Consider the following 22,490-nt stretch of genomic DNA (forward strand, 5'->3'; position numbering starts at 1 on the left):
GCTTTATTCATAATTACACACTCCCCGAGCTTAATCTCCGTCTGTTGGAGAGGGCTAATCACACACTTCACCCAATTACACGACATGGGCGTGTGCGTGTATATTTTTAAACCAAGCCCGACGACCATTTTGCAGTGTTTGGTTCCAGAGCCAATAGTTAACCACAAGTTTCTTTAAAATTGTATTTATCTACCCACATCCTAATTGTTGAATGCCCGCCCCCCGCCCCCGCCCATTTTTCAGATGGATCTTTTATTTCCCATAACATGTGAATGCTCTACTTCCTCTTAGTGGACATCCGATACAATTACAAGCTACAAAATCCAATCTGTTAAACTCGACAACAATAATAATAATAATAATAATAATAATTATTATTATTATTATTATTATTATTATTATTATTATTATTATTATTATTATTATTATTATTATTTTCATTTACAAGCGCCTTTACAGTCAAAGGATACGTTTTTCTGCGGGTGAGCAGCGGCAATAGAAAATATTGCATGACAGCAAGTCATTTTTGCACAATAAAAAACTGACTTTATGGCGAGCACTAGGACCAGGCATCTCACCCAGGAGGTGCACGGGAGGGAGCGGGTTTATATCACATATATTTCACTGCATTTTCTGTTGGAGTTAGATCCACTTGTTAGCCGTTGCAATAAACACGTCTACACCTTCAGTCGAGTGTGGTCTTTCCTCGACTACTACAACGTCTTTTTATAATTAGACACCTAAAAAGCACACATATTTTCCCTTTACTTTAAGTGTGTTTCGTATATCTTTTTCACGGCGTGGATTAATTGTTTGGATACGTTTGAGGTCAAAACGTTTTGTTTTCGCTACGCCTCGTGCCATGATTTAGAATGTTTACTCTACCCTGGGGTTTTCTTTTTTCCCCTCGACGGGCTTTCACGTGATTCAGAGGATTTACGTCATCACCAAGCGACGATAGCGCTGCTTCAAATGAGGCAGTCATATACTTTTCCTTATTAAAGGTTAAAAGGAGATAGTGCTAATCACGTCAAAATATATTTGTGAGACAATAATAAAGGCTACATAGCTGACAAAATCCATTTTGTTTGATGTTGTTTGTTTCATAAGACATTGACAGGAGTGCGACTTAAATTATATAGGTTGTCATCACCAAAAATTTTTTTTTACTCCAAATCGACATTCTAATGATAAATACATGAAATCGTTGCAAACGTGCAAAATAGGTTGACGTACACACACGCGCACGTGCACATACGCACACAAAGATAGCTTAAAGTGAACTGACTCGATGATGTTGATTTTTCCACATCATATAATTTTGATCAAGCGTGCTTAAAATACGGGGATGTCAAAACAGCTCGTTTTAAACCTGTGGAATGGTGTTGTGTGTCAAGTGCAAACACACCACATTATTTGATGTCAAATATCGTATCAGATCAATACAATCTTATTTTCATTAAATTTAAATGACTAAATTTATTCTCTGAGTAATTTAAAATGCATAATTATGCGACGTTAAGTGAACGAACACGCCCAGCTAAACAAAATAACAATTACACCATTTGATAAAAGCTCGACATCGAAAAAAAATGCGTTGAATTGACCGAATTCGACATCATAATGTAGCTCAGTCGCACGTAACAAAGTTCCTTTCATTAAAAAAGTTCTTCATTTCACACTCATTGTCAGTGAGGCAGGTTAATGCAGTGCAACTGTGTCATTTTTTCAGCAACGTATTATCATTGTGTTGATCGCGTAAAGAGTTTGATGACATTTACTTTAAAAAAAATATACAGTATACGTAGTATTTTTTTTAAAAAAAAAGTCGAAAGCGTACGCCCTAGGATTCCCCGCACACCCCTTTCTTCCCTCTTTCTCCAGCAGGAGGCTTCTCGATACTCGTCTTCTCTTGTAGCCATGAGCAAGGCAGAGGAGGCTGCTGCCGGCCGTGATGATGCGAAGATGGCAGCCTACGCCGTGGCGGACTGCACCGAGATGGGCGACCGGGTAAGGTGCATTATTTTATTGGGGCAAGCGATTGTGGTGCATGGGATGGAAATCGAAACAACACACTTATTGGTCTTGTTGTTTCTGTGCGTTAAACCCGTCTATCAGTATCATTTGCGAGGAGGGAATTGTAGCGGATCGTCAAGTGGAACCACCGTTTTTCAGCACTCGCTTGCATAATGGCACTTATAGGAGCTAAATTCTAGCAATTGGTCGGACTTATTTTACAAAAGCATATTTTTATAGACAGATTTTCTAGTACTGGTCGCATTGTTCTGGCTTAGTTAGCATGTTGAATTTGCCGGTTCTGAGGCTGCTGGTTCGAATCCAGAGTCCAACCTGTTAGCGTTTTATCTTCCACTGACCAGCGAACATTTCTAAACGTTGTTCCTTAACCCCAAACCTGCTGTAGTTTCAATAAAAATACCATATGTACATACGTATATGTGAATGTGAGTTTTTTTTCCAATTAGTAACCTGCAGTTGGCTTGCGACCATTTAGAAGTGTGCCCGTGCTTCTCTTGCCATATGTATTTTTTTAAGATACGATACACGTTTTGTTCATTTGGTACTCAACTCCTAATAAGTATGAATGTGAACGTAAATGTTAACCGTATTTCCGGTGTTAAACACGCATCGGAGTACAAGGCGCACCCCCAATAAATGGTGTATTTTCAAACTTTTTCCATATATGAGGCGCACCCGACTATAAGGCGCTACAGTAGAGGCTGGGGTTACGCACTACTTGTACAGGGGGAAATAGAGTCAGTGGCTGCTGACAGTAATTGCGAGACCCATTGTGGCTCAATATAAGTGCACCTGCATATCAGGCGCAGGCAGGGTCATGTTTTGAAGAAAATCAAGCCTTTTGGTTGCGCCTTATACACCAGTAGTTATATGTGACCAGTCAAGTATGTCTCGATTTTTACGCCTACAGTTGTTTTGTATTCTTTTATCATATATTATTCTAAAGTATGCGTCTTAGATTCATTGAAGATTCAAACACTTTCTTAATGTGAGTGTATAAGTCCGTGTATATAAATATAAGACTTTATATAAGTATAAATGTATAAATGGTTGTCTATAAATCCTCTCTGAATGACTGGTGAGAAGTCTGGCGTGTACCCCATTTCTTTCATCTTTTGTTTTTGTTTGTGTCACTGTCAACTTGCTCATGACAGTTTGTTTGTTTCACTTGTCTGTAAGTACTTTCAACCGACTAAACCAGCCTGCTTCTCTCACCATAATTCATTTTTTATTAATTTTACTTGACCACAAAAAGGTGCATATTAGTTTCATTGGAAACTCTAAATTATCCATGACGATAATGAATGATGATTTTCAATGTTTTTTTCAATACGTGCCCTCCTATTGGCTTGTGATTCGTCCAGGCTGTACCCCGCTTCTCTTGCCAAAATTACTGTAAGCTGCCACGGGCTCCACTTGGCATCCTACTGAGGACAATTGGTATTGAAATTGGATAAATGGAATTCTTTAGTGTAACTTGTAAGACACCCTGCAGGTGTGTGTGTGCGTGTTTGTGTGTGTGTGTGTGTGTGTGCGTGTGTACATGCGTGTGTGTGCGCGTATTTATTGACTAAACCTGTTCTCCCACTTTGCAAGCGTGCCCGAATGAGGCCCAAGCTTTTGTAGTTGTTAGCAGTGTGACGCACTTCATCGCTCCATCTTCATCCCTTGCACGTCTTATCGTTTCCTCTCCATCGGCCTCTTCTCATGTAAGTTTTGCATCCTCGTATCTTTTATGATATCTATTCGATCTATACGTGCTGCCCTGCTGTTATTGCTACTTCCTGCAGCTCCGAGATGGATTCCAGCTGCCTTCGGTGTGATTTAGACTGTCAGAAAATGTAGGTCGGAATGGCAGAGGTGAAAGTCAGCAGATTATTGTTATGCAACAAAATCAGCCTCTTGCTCTCTAATCTCCCTGCTGGGAAAATGCTGGATTCATTTTGAAGATTTTTTTTTTTTTTTGCTTTACCGTGTACCGTTGTTCAGCCTTGGCATTATTGCCACTTACATTCATGTTGTTCACGTGAGGGCGAAAGAGCAAAAGTTCTTCATCCTATTCACATTTTCTGTCCCTGTGAAAAATATTGAAATATATATCAATTGAGATTTTATTTTTATATTTTAATATTGAAAGTATGCGATTATTTTTTTCAATAACCTACGCATTTTTTACACACATGAGCAATACATGAATTAAATTTATGACATAAAATTTTCACTCTTACAATGTAGACTCAAGATACTGTAAAGGCAAATTCATTCATTCATTCATCTTCCGGACTGCTTTATCCTCTTGAGGGTCGCAGGGGGTGCTGGAGCTTGTCCCAGGCATCTTCGTGCACTAGGCGGGGGACACCCTGAATTGTTTACAAAGGCAAATGAACTATGCATTTCTATTAAAGACTGTTCTTCTATTTTATTTAGATGTTAACTTAACATGTTAACGTGCAGTCATTTAAACATTTCTTGCCACAAGTTCAGAAAATTGGACCCAACAAGTGTTACATAAAACAAGCCAGTAAGTCATAAATGCTGTAACAAAGCACTTGTTATATATATATATATACAGTAAAGTCTCATTATATCGATATCGGATATATCGATAGTCCCGGTTATATCGATACTATTTCTATGCACGCACGGAGAAAATTACATGCAAACAGGGTCGGATATATCGATAGTCCCGGTTATATCGATATTTTTTCGGACTCCCTTGAATATCGATATAACGAGACTTTACTGTATATATATATATATATATATATATATATATATATATATATATATATATATATATATATATATATATATATATATATATATATATATATATATATATATATATATATATATATATCAGTGACGTGCAGTCAGTGGAGGCAGGTGAGGCAGTGCCTCACCTGTCATCATGGAAAGCTGTCATGGAAGTATCAAATGAAAAAATAAATTAAACAGTTAGATGTATTTAGTGATTTGTACTTTAAAGTTCTTGTCCATTTAACTTCACCGTTTTAGGATTTTTTTCAGAATCGCTGAATTTACCGTTCAAATACTAAGTAGAGACGAGCGGTGACGTCATTGATGATGTCAGTGCCTCACCAGCCATGAACCTCACCGCATGTCACTGAGATACAGTAAAGTCTCGTTATATCGATATTCAAGGGAGTCCGAAAAAATATCGATATAACCGGGACTATCGATATATCCGACCCTGTTTGCATGTAATTTTCTCTGTGCGTGCATAGAAATAGTATCGATATAACCGGGACTATCGATATATCCGATATCGATATAACGAGACTATACTGTATCTAAAAAGCCTGATGTGCAAGAAGAAAAGAAAATATTTTTTTTAATCAGCATCAAAAACACATTAGGGGGCGACTATAAGCCTTTCAACCAAATTTGATGTTGACCAGTGTCATGTTTTTCACAGATCTAAACAACGCCGCATATTCTAGATGCTAATTTGCTTCAATTGGGGATTATCTGAAACAGAAAGTTTTGTTGAATCCACAAAATAAGTCTAGTTGGAAGAATTAAAGTACAAAACGTGTCTTGTTCATCTCCTTACCTCCCAGATAAAGGGCCATGTTCAAATCGGTCAGGAAATACGATGCAAAAACAAAATACCACTTTATAATAAATGCAAGTTAATTCCACAGTGTCATCCCGCAACACAGTAAAGGTTCCTGGTCTGAGCGCTGACTGTCCATTCATGCGGTGAAGGTCCAATCACTAGTGCAACTCAAGATCATAGGACATCCCGCCCACGGCATAAAAAGGGGCAAAAACCGGGATACGTTCGCACTTATCTTACTGACCAGTCGCCAAATGAAATGTAGTCCCACATTATCCTTTAACACCCCACCACTTCCACCTCCGACATAAATCACGTCACAAGTCCTGGTTGTGACTCCTGACCTCGACTCCCACCCCTTCTGTCATTCGTCCTACCCTTCAATGCTAACTCCCAACCGGGACTATCGATATATCCGATATCGATATAACGAGACTTTACTATATATATATATATATATATATATATATATACGTATTATACGTATTTATATATATATATATATATATACGTATTAGCTTATTGGGTGACCTAGCTAGCTAGCTTGTTTACTGGTTGTCTTGTTCAGTCTTTTCTCTGAAACGTTTTTCAGGATATTACATTAAAGTTGAGTGAAAGTGAAGTAAATTCGAGCCAACAATATCCGAACTCAGGGGTTTCATATGAGAGCGCACGTGGTATGAAGTTGAGCAGCTGACACTCAAGCTGTCTTAGCTGACTAGGCGGAATGTCGCCATGTGGCATGTTTCTGCCTCCCCTCTTTGTTATACCTTCATGTAAATGGAAGAACAAATAATGCTGAAATTGTCCGATTGACGACCACTCCTTCTTGATTGTAGAAACAAAACAACATGAAGGACGACCCGGAGGCGTCGCTGTCACTCACGCTGGTCAGTCCCGCCATTCAATGTCGGGACGTTTGCCGCTCGTATGGAAAACTGCAAGTTCTCAACAACCTCAACCTCACCGTGCCACAGGGACAAATGTGAGTTCAAAATATATAAATACAGTCATGAAAATCACAATAAATGTATTCAGTCTTGCCTCAGCGGCATTGGTATGCGGCTCTCATACTCTTCATAGTCATCATACTAACAAACGTCAGCAGTCGTACGATGACTGTCTGGTATCTTATCCTGGTTGCCATCATTTATTTAGCTTACGCAGTCATGATCTGTTGACTTTAAGAGCACTTGTTGAGTGACCAACACTGTCGCATATTTTATCCATCAAAGTAATCAGACTGTATTCTGTGAAACAAATAATCAAATGAAGTGCGGAGATAAGTGTGACATTTTGAGATTGTTGACTTGTATTCTGGCAGCTACGGCCTCTTGGGCCCCAGCGGCTGCGGCAAGACTACCATGCTGAAATGCATCGTGGGAACTCTGAGCATCTCTCGGGGTTACATCGGTGTGCTGGGAAAGCCGCCGGCGTTCCCTGGCCATGGCGTGCCTGGCAGGATGGTGGGATACATGCCCCAAGTAAGCCTGGGGGGCATTTTTGTTCTAAAAAAAGTTGCAACTCACATGTCACATGTCATATAGGAGTTAGCCTTGTACAACGAGTTCACCATTGGCAACACGCTCACCTTCTACGGACGAATCCACGGGCTGACATTGAGGGAAACCCAGGCCCGTATTAACTTTCTTGTTGAGTTCTTGGATCTACCCCAAAAGGACTGTGTGGTTCGCAATCTCAGGTAAACAATATTTATTTTTGGCTTGAATGTCAAGTTTAATTTGGCTGTCATGTAAAAATTCATGTTAAATAATATAAAACACCGAAAACAAATTTTCCCCATTGACATGAATGAAAATATCATTAATCCGTTACAGCCCTCGTAAAACTGAAACACACAAGTTTGACTTTTTTAAAGCAAATAAATAACACAAAATGCTGTACCTCATAAAAGTGTATCATAATTAAATAGAAGCAAAAGAAAAGAATGAATGTATTTTGGGCATTGTCTAGCTTCTACTGTGGTGTGTGCATCGGCCACTAGTGGGCAGTATGATATATTCACAGATATATAAGGATAAAGACGGCCACAAATACTCATTAAACGAGTTATATTAGTCGTATTTCACAAATGTTAACTAATCTATATCTAAGTATTCTTATATTGTTCTTTTATTGTCTGTCTATAAGTGTTCTACAGCATGAAAGCTAGCTAATTTAGCTTCAGTTTTGCTAAATTTGTTATCAGCATTTAAGCTAGCGGTGCTCATCACAAGAAGTGATGTGGTTTCGTTAAATAAATTGTCATGGGTTCATTTTTGGTTATACGGCAAACAAGTCTGAAACAAAGACTGGGCCTCTTTTGAGATGAATGATTCCTTGTTTCCCAAACTGTTGCTCTTTGTGAAGATTGCTGTCACCATCTCTATTTTTGCTAGCAAGTCAAAGCAAAAAAAAAAAAAAAAAATCGAGATACCACCGTGCACTGTACAAGAAGTGTGTATAAGATGCGGCTGTAGGTCTGTGCTATACTATAGTATGCATACTGGCCTAATGCCCTTAATGGGACTCTATACAGGTCTGATAGCTTACATCAGAGCTTTGTTCTCCAAAGAAAGCAGCTTCATTTGCGCACCATGCAATTTTCATGTTGCACGTGACGTTTAAGTCACAGTCATGTTTCAGCATTGTAGCCATGTTAACACATTGACTGCCAGACGATGTGCAAAAATGTGTCCACTCCAATGCCAGGGTTTTTGTCATTGTCACTCAAATTCCAGGACCCACAGAATATTGAGTTTTAGGGCTATATAAGCATTCAATACAACCTTAGACTCTACGTCTGTGTAAGCTCTCAGTCGTAAACGTTCGACACCTTCAAAGAAGTACAGATGACGGCTGAAGAAACCTTTTCATCGATCAACCTTAGACTCTCTTCTTTCATCAGAAAACAAAGAGTTAATTCCCAAGTCATATGGTTCTGGAGTTATACGAGGTGCAAGTGGGAGTGAAAAACATTGGTGGTCTGACCTGCGCTTTATCGTCACCCCCAGCAAGAAAAACCAAAACCCGAACAAATTCGAGAATGGCGCTCCACGTCATATTTTCAATTCCCGAATAAATTCGGGGATTGCAATGAATGAATTAATGTAATGTAGGAGGCTTATTTCAATCAAATAAGAAACGAAATGAAAAATAATTTTGAATTCTAAAAACATTTCATCCGTGAACAAATTGATTTTATTCTTAAAAAATATTGATTGTTGAAAAAATATGTAAAAAAAAAAAACAAAAAAATAAAGAAAATGGCAACTTTCTTTCTTAAAAAATGCCCCTTTATTTGTGAAACAATATGGGTTCCTGGAGAATAACATTCCTCTAAAAATCTTAAATTTTCTTTAGATTATTATTGAGTTATATTACCTTGTTCTAACAGCAACAAAAATATTTTACTTAACTTGTATTCTGAAAAAAAAACTTTTTTATAATCATGGGAAAAAAAGTGTCATGATCTGGTTGGCGACCAACGGGTGGCGCTGTCGGCCCGCCTGCACCTGCACAGGTGCTGGTCGTCCCGAGCCTTGGCGGACTGCCACGTTTGGATTGGCGACCACCATGTAGCGCTGTCAGCCTGCCTGCTGCCTCGCAGGTGCTGGTCGTTACAATCAGTGTCACTTAAAAGGACTCCCGCCATGACCATACGTTGTCGGGTCATTGTTGTATGCTTTGTATGCAATTGTATGCATTGTGCATGTGTTTGTTTAACCTTGGCGGACTTTTACTCTTGGTCTTCTTTTGATACTTTGTATTTTTTCTGTTCAGATGATTTTGATGTTTTACATTTTGTTCCTGCAGACCTTTATTTGAATACATATAATTTGTCAAACACAACCTCCTGCTCCCCCCTGCCTGCGTTTTGGGATCCGCACCCGCCATCACCACCTTGCAAAACGTGACAAAAAGCTGGATTTGAATTCACAAATTTACCAATTTTTAAATGTTGTAAATGATAATATTAATCTATAAAAATACTATTTGAAAAAAATAGTGTGAACGATGCATTTGTGTTGACGTTGCAGCGGCGGCCAGAAGCGAAGAGTTTCTCTGGCGGCGGCGCTGCTCCAGAATCCCGAGCTCCTCATTCTCGATGAACCCACAGTGGGCGTGGACCCGGTGCTGAGGGCCAAGTATGTACAAATGACTTTATCTGCACCCTGCATTCTACTCACTTACACATCTGCAATTCATGTATGCAAGCACTCTTGAGTAAGTGGAAGCATGCTACTCTTAGTACCGAGTTGCTTCTCCAACCAAGAGTAAAGGAAAACATGAAAAATGACATGCTCCCCCGAGCTCGATATGGCACACAGGTTGGCTTCTATTTTGAAATATCATCGCTCGAGTACAAACGTGGACCCTCATGCGTGTCCGTTTACAAGGGGCGACTTGAGTCTGGTTGAAAGTGAAAAATCCAACGGCCTTTGAACGCAGCTGTTCGCTGTCAAGTGGAGCCATTTACAATGATTTATTTGAATTTGGATTGTCATCTGTATATTCGCTGAATATTATTCGGCTACCTGTCTGACTGTCTCTCTGTCTGTCTGTCCACCTGTCCATTTTCAGTCAAGGTTGTTTTGAGTTATTGGATTGCTACATGATCCAAACATGGCAGAATAAACGTGTGCATTCATGACACAATAATAAATAGCGATAGCATCATCACAAATTCACTACAGGAATACCTCTACTTCCTCTATATATATATATATATATATATATTTTAAGTTCAGAAACGCCTCAATGGCGAAAAAGCATCCTATTTCAAAAGAAAATTCAAGGAAGGAAAGGTAAAAACACATCACAGTGGTACCTGTACTTATGAAATAGTTTTCATATGACATTTTCAAGTTCCAAAAGGCCCTAACGAGAAAAGATTGCTTTTTGTCATGAAAGAAATTTTCAGATACAAAAGGTAAAAATTCAGCATGGATCGCATTTCGCAGCTCTGATTTTTTTTGAACGCACCATACTTATACTTGCTCTGCCATTGGCTTTTATCGAGTACCATCCTAGCATCCCATTGGCTAAGAGAACCTCGCTTATTTATGTCATTCCTTTTTTTCCAGGATTTGGCAGCATCTGGTGGACATCGTCAAAACGGGCAAAGTGTCGGTCATCATTACCACACACTACATCGAGGAAGCCAGACAAGCCAATGTGGTGAGGGAAATATTTGACTTTTAAAAAAAAGTTAAAATTAAAATGGAAAATAATTCAACGTTGATTCACAGCTGCAACGGGAGATGATATACAGTATAAATCAGAACGAGCACACACTATATTTCCACGCGTGTTACAACATATAAGAACTATTTTAGCATGTAACCTGCGGATATCCATAATAATTCCTTTGTGAACCAGTTAATCCTTTAAGACTAAAAATTTCACAGGCATAAATGTACTCTTCAGGTCATGCAGATAACGTCCAACGTTGAGCTTTGTGGACGAAATCTGTTGACTTTGTGTTTGGTTCGGGCGGTTCAGAAAGATTAGGTCACAAGTGACATATAAAACTACTTAGCGATTGTCTGGGCTTGGCGGGGGGGGGGGGGGGGTCATGCATTTTTTAAAGCATAAACCTATCAACTTCACAAAAAAAAGTCAGTCACCAAATCAGAAAGTTAACAAAATAAAACACAATGGCTCGAAATAATCCAAAGAATGAAAATGATTTCTGTGTGTAATATAATTAATATGACCGCCCTGCAAAAACGAAACAGAAGAACTGGAAATAATACACCTTAGTGTCCCTAGAAGGTATTCCTGGAACATGCCAACCTTGTAATACTTCAAAGTGGTACAAACAACCAAACAAACACACAAAGTATCGACACAAAGTCATGCTTGTTTCCCCATCGCAACAACAGTTAAAAAAACAATTACTCAAAGAGGCACGAGTTGGCCAGTCAAACCAGTCAGGTGGCTGGGATTCGTTTGGGGAGACTCAAGCATGAATGTCAGGGAAATGCTTGCAAAGAGGAAAACATGGGTGCATACATGTTGTCTTGAATTTGTTGAATCTACATAAAATATGGTGATGAATATTGCTATATTATCTGTCTGTGTTGCTTCACCACTAATATTCTACTATCCATTGCTTCAATAATACTAGCAACATTGATGGTAGTTTTGTTAGCCTGTGGCATTTTACTTTCATATTAAGATCCTGGACTTTCTAAATACAAGCGGTTTGGCACAGTCTAATTGAAAGCAAAACGAAACGTTGAATGCAATCTTTGTTTTCCCCGTCCAGGTTGGCCTGATGAGGAATGGCTGCTTGCTGGCGGAAGGAACTCCAGATGCAGTCATGAAGTTGCAAAGTTCCACAGTGAGTTGCAAGTTGGTTCCTAAGGCTGATTAAGTGGATGAGAGTAGACTAGTATTCCCTGATAGGTAGTGTGCAAAATCATGGAATTGAATGTTGCACAAGATGTATTTTTTTCGCCAGCCTGTGGCATTTTGTTAAATGGACTGTTATCTTTAATGTTTAAAGGACAACCGACGTCTCCGGACAAGTTGTGTCCATAATTTGTAAAATGGCTTCAAATGACTTCTACTGAGCGTATTTTACAAAGATTCCACCGCATATAGCTATATTTTATGTTTTAAGACTCGTGCTGAATATTCAGGAAGTCTTGTTTTTGAGTTGGTGACGAGTCCATACGTGACGTTACTGAAGGAACGCCCCTGACCGAAAAAAAGACATTATAGCAGTCTTTCCATCACGTCAAAGTATTTTGCTGTAGTTGTTTGGTCTGAAAACCTCGTGTTGCACCAAAAATCCGCCAGAAGAGGGCGACCAAGCTCCATTGGAAGGAATTTATCAGCCTGTGGAAAGCCTGCGATTAATTCCTCACAGGAGCTTGGATGCCATTTTCTGCCTCTTTTTGGGTGATGCATTTCCCCCAATGTTGCCTCAAAATGGCACAGAATAAATTCTTTAATCGATTGAATCATATTCATAACTGGATGTGTAACAAGAAAGCATATTCTCCGAATCTGAAGCCATTGTTTTGATTCTCCAGCAATGCAAGATGTCTTGGCGTGACGTCACAAACTGGGGGCGGGACTTTCTGAAAATGCCCAATTCGCAGCTCAATTTTTTGCAGATTTTGGACACTTTAAGTCATTTTTATTGGTGTTTTGCATTTGAATAAACATATATACTGCGTGTTTTGGGTATTTTAGATGATATAAAACGTTTTTCTGATGTCAGTTAGGAAACAAAAAAGTGATGTCAGTTGTCCTTTAAGCACATACATTTTAATGAAATCTTGATGGCACACAGTGTATGTTTCTTGTGCGGTAACTATGTGATTCATTATTTCAACAGTCTTACTTTTTCATGCTAGTTACAGGCGATAAGCAATTTTCACACTTATCTATGTATCTTATCATAGACTTTGGAGCACGCCTTCCTGCAGTTGTGCGAAACCTCAGACCAGACGTGTGTGAAACAGAGGTCTGGTTCCCAAGACGACGGGTTAGGGAAAAGCCAGTCGTTCGAAAGCGGGCGGGACGAGAGCCGACCCATTCTTGCCAATGTGCCCAAAGACACTGGGGAAGTCGTCAGCCATACAGGTGTGGATTCATCAGGAATGTTGTCATTTGTGTCGAATAAAGCAAAATGTCAGCGATGGGAAACTCCAGTCACATAATTACCGACTTTGAATGAATGCTTGCAAACTTTCGATGGTCAGTGAGATACAGCCTTCAATGGCGAAAACTCCAGCAACATCAATGCTACGTTCCTCAACCTGCCTATGGCTTATTTCATTGTCTATTAGCATTAAGCTAGTCGACTCGTGTAAGGCAACATTTTTTTTATGTGATCGCTCATATATCAAGGTACCACTGTGGATCCTCAAACTACTTCCATACAGTTAGGTTAACACTCCAGTCATATGTGACTGCTTATTAACGAATGGTTTCAATTTCATAGTGGACTGGAAGGTGCGACTCAAATACATGTTTCCCAAGTGGAGGAACGTTGCAGCCCTTACAATCAAAAACATGCTGCGGATGAGGAGGATGCCGGGGTACGTCACCGCCACGGGAAGTCAGCCCATCTGTCGCCATATCTGACTGACGGTGTCTTTTGCAGCTCCTTGTGTTTCCAATTCCTGCTGCCCGTCATCCAGATGTCTCTCATTTGTTTATGCGTCGGAGGAGACGCAAAGGGAATAAGAGTCGCCGTGGTCAACAATGAGACTTCCCCACTGGCTTTCAGTAACTCGCTACTCTCCTTTTTGGACAACAACAGTGTGGAGCAGGTATCGTTTGAAGTGGCCATACGCACATGTAGCAAAGACCACCCAGGCTAAAATGAGCTCCTCCCCGACACACAAAGATTTTTGCATCGCAGTGAAGATGTATCAATTTGACCTACATCTTTGATACCAGTTCCGACTTATATGACTACTGACACTTGACACAATCAAAACACCCTCGCACCCGCCCCCAAAAAAGCTGATTAAAAATATAAAATTCAGCATGTAGCACCTCACATATTTTTGTCTAATTTGACAGGTCAGCTTGTCTCATGCAGAGGCTTTCAAAGGGATCTACGATGGGAAGTACTGGGGCGTCATTGGCTTTCGCAAGGACTTCAGCAGTTCCCTAGTGAATAGGTACACCATCCAAGCTTGTTTTACACACACTGATTGAAATCGCTAACATTTCCTCAACATGAAACATGCTAATTCCACGGGCATTGAACTGTTTTTTTTGAGTGTAAATGTCCTCCAGGGGGCAGTATGGTACACATTGATTATTATCGCAGGAATGCTAGTTTTAAACTAATTGACACTATGATGACTGTAAGTGCTCAGCGCATTGGCATATTGCGTTAACATATTGTGTCCGCACCTGCTAGTTGGTACATTTAATATTTTTGCTAACGTCATCCAGTGTCTTATTGTGCCGGTCCCGAGCCCGGATAAATACAGAGGGTTGTGTCAAGAAGGGCTTCCATTGTAAAAGCTTGTCCAAAACAAACCATCAAACCTCGAAAGATGGAGGACACTGATTCGCTGTGGCGACCCCTTGAAGGGAAAAGGCCAAAGGAAAAGAAGAATGCCAGTTATATTAGCCGCTGTGGGGTGTTTTGCATTATGTGTTAGCAGTAAGCTAATCGACGTCGGAAAAGTTAGTTAGGCCTTTGCGTACCTGCGTTTCCTCGACAAGAAAAACAACAACAACAAAAATATGGACAAAAACAAACAAGCAATAGCGATTAGTTTTTGCCTGACTCAGCATCTTGTTTGTGCAATTTACCCGCCATCCTCTCAATCTCGTGCGTCACAAGAACACCGCCACGCCAGAGAACGCGGCCACCAAATGCCAGTGTCATACTTGACGGCATTCTAGCTGCAGGGCCGATTCATAAGGTCATGTGACAGGACTTTGCAAGGTAACAAAAGCATTGTTACACACATGCTGCACACAAAGCTAGTTGTGAAGTAGCCCAAAAACAATCCACCACTTCCTTTTGTGCAATCACATGACATGATGTTCGTTACTTATTTAATTCCTGTCTGTAACCGCTGTCCCTGAAAAGGGTGAAAAATGCTGAAAAGTTTTTTTTTTCTAATCACTTAAAAGCAAAAGGTTAAACAGCGGTGTTTGAACTTCTTATATCTACCTTTCACACATTATTTGAATCTAAATGAAGAATCCTGGTGTTGTTGCAGAATGTTACGAAAGAACACATCCAGGGAGATGATAGATGGAGGTTCAGTGCATGTTTGGCTTGACCAGACCAGTAAGTTGAAGGCTCTACGTGTTATTGTGCAATCAGATGAGCGATGCTACCTTTCAGGTTTAAAAAAAAAGCAATTTTATTTTTTCAGATCGCCAAATTGCCTTGATGCTGCAGCAAAAATTATATGAGGCCTTTCAGGTGAAGATACTTTTTCATTGTTCAATAGAAGTCTGAAAGTTGACAATGATTCTTATCAAATCCAAGCAAATAAAAAATTGGCAAATCCAATCCATCCAATCCAAAAATACAAACGGACACACCCACCCACTGTATTAAAAAAAATCTGGTGATTTTCAACTACCGTAGTTTAATTCCACAAGCGCATTAAATATCTTTTTTTTAGAACCCATTCACTGCCAGACGATGTGCAAAAAAATGTGTCCACTCTAGTGCCAGGGTTTTTGTCATTTTCACTCAAATTGCAGAACCCACAGAATATTGAGTTTTAGGACTACATAAACTTTCAATTCAGTGTAAGAAAAAGTTAATTTCTAAATGATATGGGTCTGGAGGTATCTGAGCTTGGAATGAGGGTGGCTGTCAAAAATACAATGTAATACAGTACATATTTATTGGTTTATATAGCTCTTTAACAGCTGAAGCATGGAAAAAAGGGAAACGCTCCCCCTCGTGGAAGGAAAAAAAAACATTGCCAGAGGTCTGACCAGCGCTTTATCGGCACCCCCGCAAGAAAAACCAAAACCCAAATTAATTCGGGAATGGCAGTGAATAAGTTACGCTTTGTCATGATTTCATGTTTAATTGTTTTACCAGCAATTTATATTGTTAAAAACACTGCCTATTTAATTAGGATCACAACTCCTTGTTTTTTAAAAATATAACATAATACCTACTGTACTTTAATTTTAATACAATTGCAGTGAACAGTCATTTCCAAACCACTATATTGGGCTAAACTCTACAAGCCAAAAATGACGAAATGACACACACACACACACACACACACACACACACACACACACACACACACACACACACACACACACACACACTCACACACAAAAACATGTCACAAGTGACCAAAAAAATTCCAGTTGGAAATGCCACCTTTTCATCCAACATTTCTATTCCCTTAATTGCTTTGTATTTTGAGACGGCGCTGCTCTCCCCTTCCTCTAATTGTGTGTTTATTGTACAGGCTTTTGTGGAGAGCAAGCTGGGCAGCATGGCCTACATGTATGCCTTGCCCATAAAGGTGATGAACAAGACACTATTGCATTTGTGTCGTACGGCTGCAACAAACTTTCTAACACTCGTTTCCACTACTTTTTAGTTTGAAGAGGCCATTTATGGCAGCCAGAACGCAGACTTTACCACATTTGTGATGCCGGGTGCTGTTCTCAGGTCAGTAGGATGTGAATCGCTTGTCGCGAATACATTTAAAGACCCTATATTTGAAATGAAACAGTAAGACAAAAAACGAAAAACCTGAAAACATTCATTATATTTACATGACCAAATTTTTTTTTTTATTTTGTCATTTTCTAGCATTGCCTTCTACTTGGCCTTGGGCCTGACCGCCCTCTCCTTTGTCCTGGAGAGGAAAGAGGGTCTGCTGGATCGATGCTGGGTTGCAGGTAACAACTTCCACACTGCTCATAAAGTACCTGCAACCCCCCTCCCCCCAAATGATATATATATATATATATATATATATATATATATATATATATATATATATATATATATATATATATATATATATATATATATATACAGTAAAGTCTCGTTATATCGATATTCAAGGGAGTCCGAAAAAATATCGATATAACCGGGACTATCGATATATCCGACCCTGTTTGCATGTAATTTTCTCCGTGCGTGCATAGAAATAGTATCGATATAACCGGGACTATCGATATATCGATATAACGAGACTTTACTGTGTGTATATATATATATATATATAGCTATATAGATATAGATATAGCTATATAGATATAGATATAGCTATATAGATATATAGATATACAGAGAGAGAGAGAGAATAGAAAGATTGAGAGAGAACAATCAAAGGTGTCTATTGTAGCTGTGGTAAGTATCAAATGCTGATTTTATAGACGACATTTCAACTATGCAAAGCACATTTTTGACATTTTGGATGATTCATAGAAATATGATTCCAGTCCATCTAATGGTGTGCATTTATCAGGTGTGAGCTCGCTGGAGACAATGCTGGCTCACCTTTTCTCTCAGCTGCTCATCATCAGCGTCCAAATCGTCCTCATGCTGCTCTTTGTCCTGCTCGTCTTCAAGGTGCCAGACAACAACACACGCTACAGATACAGTGATACCTCAGCTTACGAACGTTTTAGCTGACAAACTTTTCACCTTACTAACATTAAATTCGCAAGAATATGATCTTGGCATACGAACTAGTTTTTGGCGGATGAACCAAACCACATGGTCCAACAGCCACGGTGGCTGGCGGACTAGTTTTCCACACCCCCTTTGAGTGCAGACGTGGGTTGCTATCGAGTGGAGTACTTTTGCTATTATGGGACTGAGAAGTACCCCACCATGGGCTAGTGTTAAGACGAAGAGGACACAAAAGAAAATCGAAAAACACGAACCAGGTGTGCGGTTGTGTGACTTAGCGTCCCAGTACCAGTATGTTAAGTCGATCATTGCTACGTGTGGCTAAGTGTTTCTGTGTTGTCTAAGCAACGGTCTCAGGCAATAAAAGAGGTTGAAAAAGCTCTGTTGATTTGGATTAACAAAAAGCAGCTGGCATGGGACATTGTGAGTGAGGGTATTATCGGCGAGAAAGCATGGCAACTTCACTCGGATATCATCACGAGGCAACTACATCAATGACCATCACAAATGTAAATAAAACAACTTTATTATACTGTCCGGTTTATTTCTTTAATTACAATCTGTTGGATTATTTTGATCGTTGGCCCTTTGTTCAATGCTTCACGGGTGTGATGGAAGAGCATGGTTAAATCATCAGGAAGCCAGGTGTAGAACAGAAAGTTGGTTTAATCTTGAACACAGCGGAGACATTGTGTGAGGTCAGCGAAGGAGGAAGGCAGAGAGAAGAGAGCGTGAGAGAGCGCGACTGTGGGAGTATTTATGCGGCGCACAGTGTGTGACGCGATAGGATGTGATGTAATGTAAATGCGACATCATGTAAAGGAAGGCAGGATATGACGTATCAGGAAGTCCAAAACGTAAACAAAGATTACAGAGCGATGTTTAGAGATGTTTGTATGGGGAATGACCCCAATACAATCCAATTGCACTGTCATGATCTGGTTGGCGACCAATGGGGGGCGCTGTCGGCCCCTCCTGCACCTGCACAGGTGCTGGTCGTTTCCAATCAGTGACACTCAAAAGGACCCCCGGCACGACCATTCGGGGTCGGGTAATTGTTGAATGTCATTGTTGTTTGTTGCATGCTTTGTCTGCAATTGCATGCATTGTATGCTGTGCATGTGTTTGTTTAACCTTGGCGGACTTTTACACTTGCTTTTCTTTTGATACTTTTTTCTGTTCAGTTGATTTTGATGTTTTACATTTTGTTCCTGCTGACCTTTATTTTAATACAGTTTGTCAAACAACCTCCTGCTCCCTCCTGCCTGCTTTTTGGGATCCGCACCCGCCATCACCACTTTGCAAACCGTGACAAGCACATTTATTAGACATAAAATAAGGCCGATTTTATGTAGTTTTAAGTGTTATTTGGTAGAAAATTATGTTTTATGGTGACCTGGCAACAGATTATTCTCATTTTTAATGGTTTCTTATGGGAAATAAATGTTTGGCAGAAAAACCTTTCGCCTTACACACACTTTCTGCTAACCAATTAAGTTGAGGTATCACTGTATGTTTCATATTTCGATCCACTTTATCCTCACACGAGCTGCCAAGGGTGCTGAGGCCTATCCCAGCTGTCCACAGGCAGTAAACGGGGGACACCCTGAACCGGTCAATTTTTTTTAGTACCGTTCATTTGTCACAGTTCACCCCTCACACAGAATAACAGAGAAGAGATTATTCTTTGTTCATTTGTTTCCTTTAGTCTGCCCTGTAACCTGGTCACTATAGTGACCGCTGTCCCCAAAAAGGTGAAAAGCATTTCCGGGTTTTGTCTGTGTGCAGATGCCAAATGAAGGCTCCCTGGTTTTGATCGTGCTGCTGATCGTACTGCAGGGCATCACCGGCATTTCCTTGGGCCTTGTCATCTCTGCCGCCATTGACGACGAGCAAAACGCTAACCAGGCCGCCCTGGGACTTTTCTACCCAAACCTTATCATGAGCGGTAAGCTGCACACAATTGAATTCTTTCAAACAAGATTATGTACTCCAAGAGTATATTGTATGTAAGAATCTCAGAAATGTATATGTATATGTATATGTATATGTATATGTATATGTATATGTATATGTATATATATATGTTTGTGTGCGTGCGTGCGTGTGTGTGCAAACATGCTGTTTGTCTTGTCAGGTATCATCTGGCCTGTGGAGTGTATCCCCTACCCACTACGCTACCTCAGCCTGGCCCTACCTCAGACCTACGCCTCTGAAGCACTGAGATGCATCATGTACAGAGGTGTGGATACACACTCAAAACGTGGCTCTGGCTGGCAACCAGTTCAGGTTGTGCTCAAGCCACAGCTCGAAAATAATAATAATAATAATACATTTCATTTATGGCTGGAATAGGTTAAGATGGGTTAAAATAATATTTATGTTTACAAAAATAACAATTTCATTCATTAAAAAAATAAATAAACAAAATCCTGAACATAACTTTATTGTTTAAGAATGTAAATGTCTTCCTGAAGAAATGACAAACAACTTTTTTCCCATTAAAACAAAAGATTTTGTGTTTCACCCAAAAAAAAAAAAAACATTTTCTCAGGAAAAAAAGTCATATATTAAAAAAAAACTGAATATCTCATTCTTGATTGTTTTCTTACACACCAAAAAATCTGAACCCGAAATAAATGAGACTCTTTACTCTGTGTTGCTGAGATTTTCTATCTTGTGCGTGTCCCATCAGGATGGGACCTGACTCACATGATGGTTTGGCGAGGCTTTGTTGTCACCCTGGGCTGGAACACGTTTTTCATCATCGTGGCAACGCTCATCTTGAAATTCAGGAAGTGAACCCCTTTTACACACACACACACACACACACACACACACACTCACACACACAAAAACAATGCCTGGATGTGCATGCACATAGAAAAGGACGATGTACTCTATAGATAGACACTTTTACTGTACACGAGGGCTGTGTCAAGTATGGCCGCCATCATTTGTTATTCTCGCCCCGTTGAGTATTTAAATGATCCAAAATCCTGGAATGTTGTTGTATTCAATTACATGGGTGTTATTTTCTAAAGTTGGTGCATACAAATGTATTTGATCATATTTCCAGATGTTCTTTTAGCCATTCATCTGGTTAAATAATCGGTTCATTCATTCATTGTAAAATATATGACTGCTGATGGGTGGAATCCTGGCATCTGTAAAATGAGCACGATTCAGGAAACACTACATCAGTTAATTCACGAAAAATAATAAAATAAATTGTCATTCTGTTATTAATAGAAAAGGCCATATTTAATCAAAATTCAAATGTATCTAACGGTTAGATGTTTAGGTTGGAATTATTCTAACCTAAAAATTTTCTTTCCTTATCGTGTAAAACGCTAACAACAAATGCTACACAGCTCCTGCCAAGATTTGATTTAATAAATGTTACCAAAATATGGTTTAATTTTTGAAAGTGAGGATCAAATTTTATTTGGTAAATAAACCGCTTGATTGGTGATATTCATGTAACAATTTTTCCTTGCAAATCCGTTTATTCAAATGTGAATATCTAATTGATCTCTTATTCATTAGTATTATTAAAAATAATAAACCAGAAAATATTATTTAAATAATTATTGTTGTACATACGCATATGTATTTGTATTTGGTCGATAAGAAACAATAAACAAAATAAAATGTTGACTGAATTATTATTTTAGGGAAAAAATATATTTTATAAATCCTGCTTACATCTTGTAACTTCTCAATTGCATGTTCTACATGCTTCTTGTTGTTGCCCCACCCCCCAATCATGGTGCACAGAGGCAATGTAAGCAGTCCAAAGTGGAAGAATGTATGCTGACGAGTTCAGTTTATGATCATGTGGTATTATCTTCAAGTGTACTTTAGGATGGAAAATTGTAACGTTTCTCTGTCTTTTTTTTGGGGGGGAAACAACTATATTGCTTTTATTGCTGTCGTTCCACTTTGCCGGACAGAGTGAATGAGATTTGTGGGTCAGCAAACTACATCTGCGCCATGTGACATTATGTGAGATCACGTGTGTGTTGTTTGTATGATGGATCTTTTATTCAAATGAGAATAAAATAACATTTCAAAAAATGGAAAAAGAGTGCTAACTTTGGTTGTTTGTGGCCATATTTATGTATTCATTTTCGATTCGAATCTGTTTCTAATTGTTTCAAAAGTTTATGGTGCAAGACTTGACTGCCCTCTCCTGGTAATTATTAAAGCTACACTTTCATTTAGATGTTGAAGAAAACTACATTTTCACTCCTTTTTTTTACTACACGGAATTTTAAAATGGCAAATATTGAGTGAGCCCACTCGAGCAATCAGTTGATGAGTTGAACTCACTGAACATCAAACTAAAAGCCGTTTGTTTCCGAAGTTCAAGGTGGAAGATTGCATGCTCATCTCTTGCGCCATTTACGTATTTTAACAGCCACTGACGCAATTTGCTAACTCCACTGCGCCAGCACCGGTGCAAATCTATTACGATTTCAGACACGAGGGGGCAAACTGACCCATTTTTTAATTTCCCAGGTACACCCCTGAGACTGGACTGCCCTCTATCGGTCATTGTTTGAACTACCTTTTTTAGACGTCTGTGTAAGCTCTCAGTCGTACGAAGAAAAATACATTTTCCCATTTTTACAATGGCATACATTGAGTGAGCCCACTAATAATCAATGGGTGATTTAAATTCGCTGAATTTCAAAACAAGAACTCTTTCTACTCTGCATTCAACACTGTCATTACTTTCGA

General features: G+C 39.3%; 1 protein-coding gene across 2 annotated transcripts; it reads left to right on the top strand.

Annotated features, from left to right (window-relative positions):
- The first annotated feature begins 1,890 nt into the window (after positions 1-1,890).
- Positions 1,891-21,819, top strand: abch1 (ATP-binding cassette, sub-family H, member 1). 2 transcript variants are annotated; one of them, XM_089012457.1, is made up of 20 exons: positions 1,891-2,010; positions 6,460-6,605; positions 6,945-7,104; positions 7,168-7,322; positions 9,661-9,768; positions 10,708-10,801; positions 11,895-11,969; positions 13,042-13,222; positions 13,584-13,680; positions 13,746-13,914; positions 14,171-14,271; positions 15,334-15,404; positions 15,493-15,542; positions 16,564-16,620; positions 16,699-16,769; positions 16,914-17,002; positions 17,578-17,681; positions 19,533-19,692; positions 19,882-19,986; positions 20,440-21,819. In XM_089012457.1, exons 1-20 carry the CDS (start codon positions 1,921-1,923, stop codon positions 20,544-20,546), a joined length of 2,190 nt encoding a protein of 729 aa, XP_088868583.1. In that variant the 5' UTR covers positions 1,891-1,920; the 3' UTR covers positions 20,547-21,819. The 2 variants fall into 2 exon arrangements, with proteins under 2 accessions (XP_088868583.1, XP_088868584.1); XM_089012458.1 differs by lacking the exon at positions 1,891-2,010 and adding an exon at positions 3,529-3,746.
- Positions 21,820-22,490: the final 671 nt, after the last annotated feature.

The sequence above is a fragment of the Hippocampus bargibanti genome, linkage group LG13, assembly GCF_051943395.1.
Source record: "Hippocampus bargibanti isolate YZ-2025 linkage group LG13, ASM5194339v1, whole genome shotgun sequence".
Classification (NCBI taxonomy): domain Eukaryota; kingdom Metazoa; phylum Chordata; class Actinopteri; order Syngnathiformes; family Syngnathidae; genus Hippocampus; species Hippocampus bargibanti.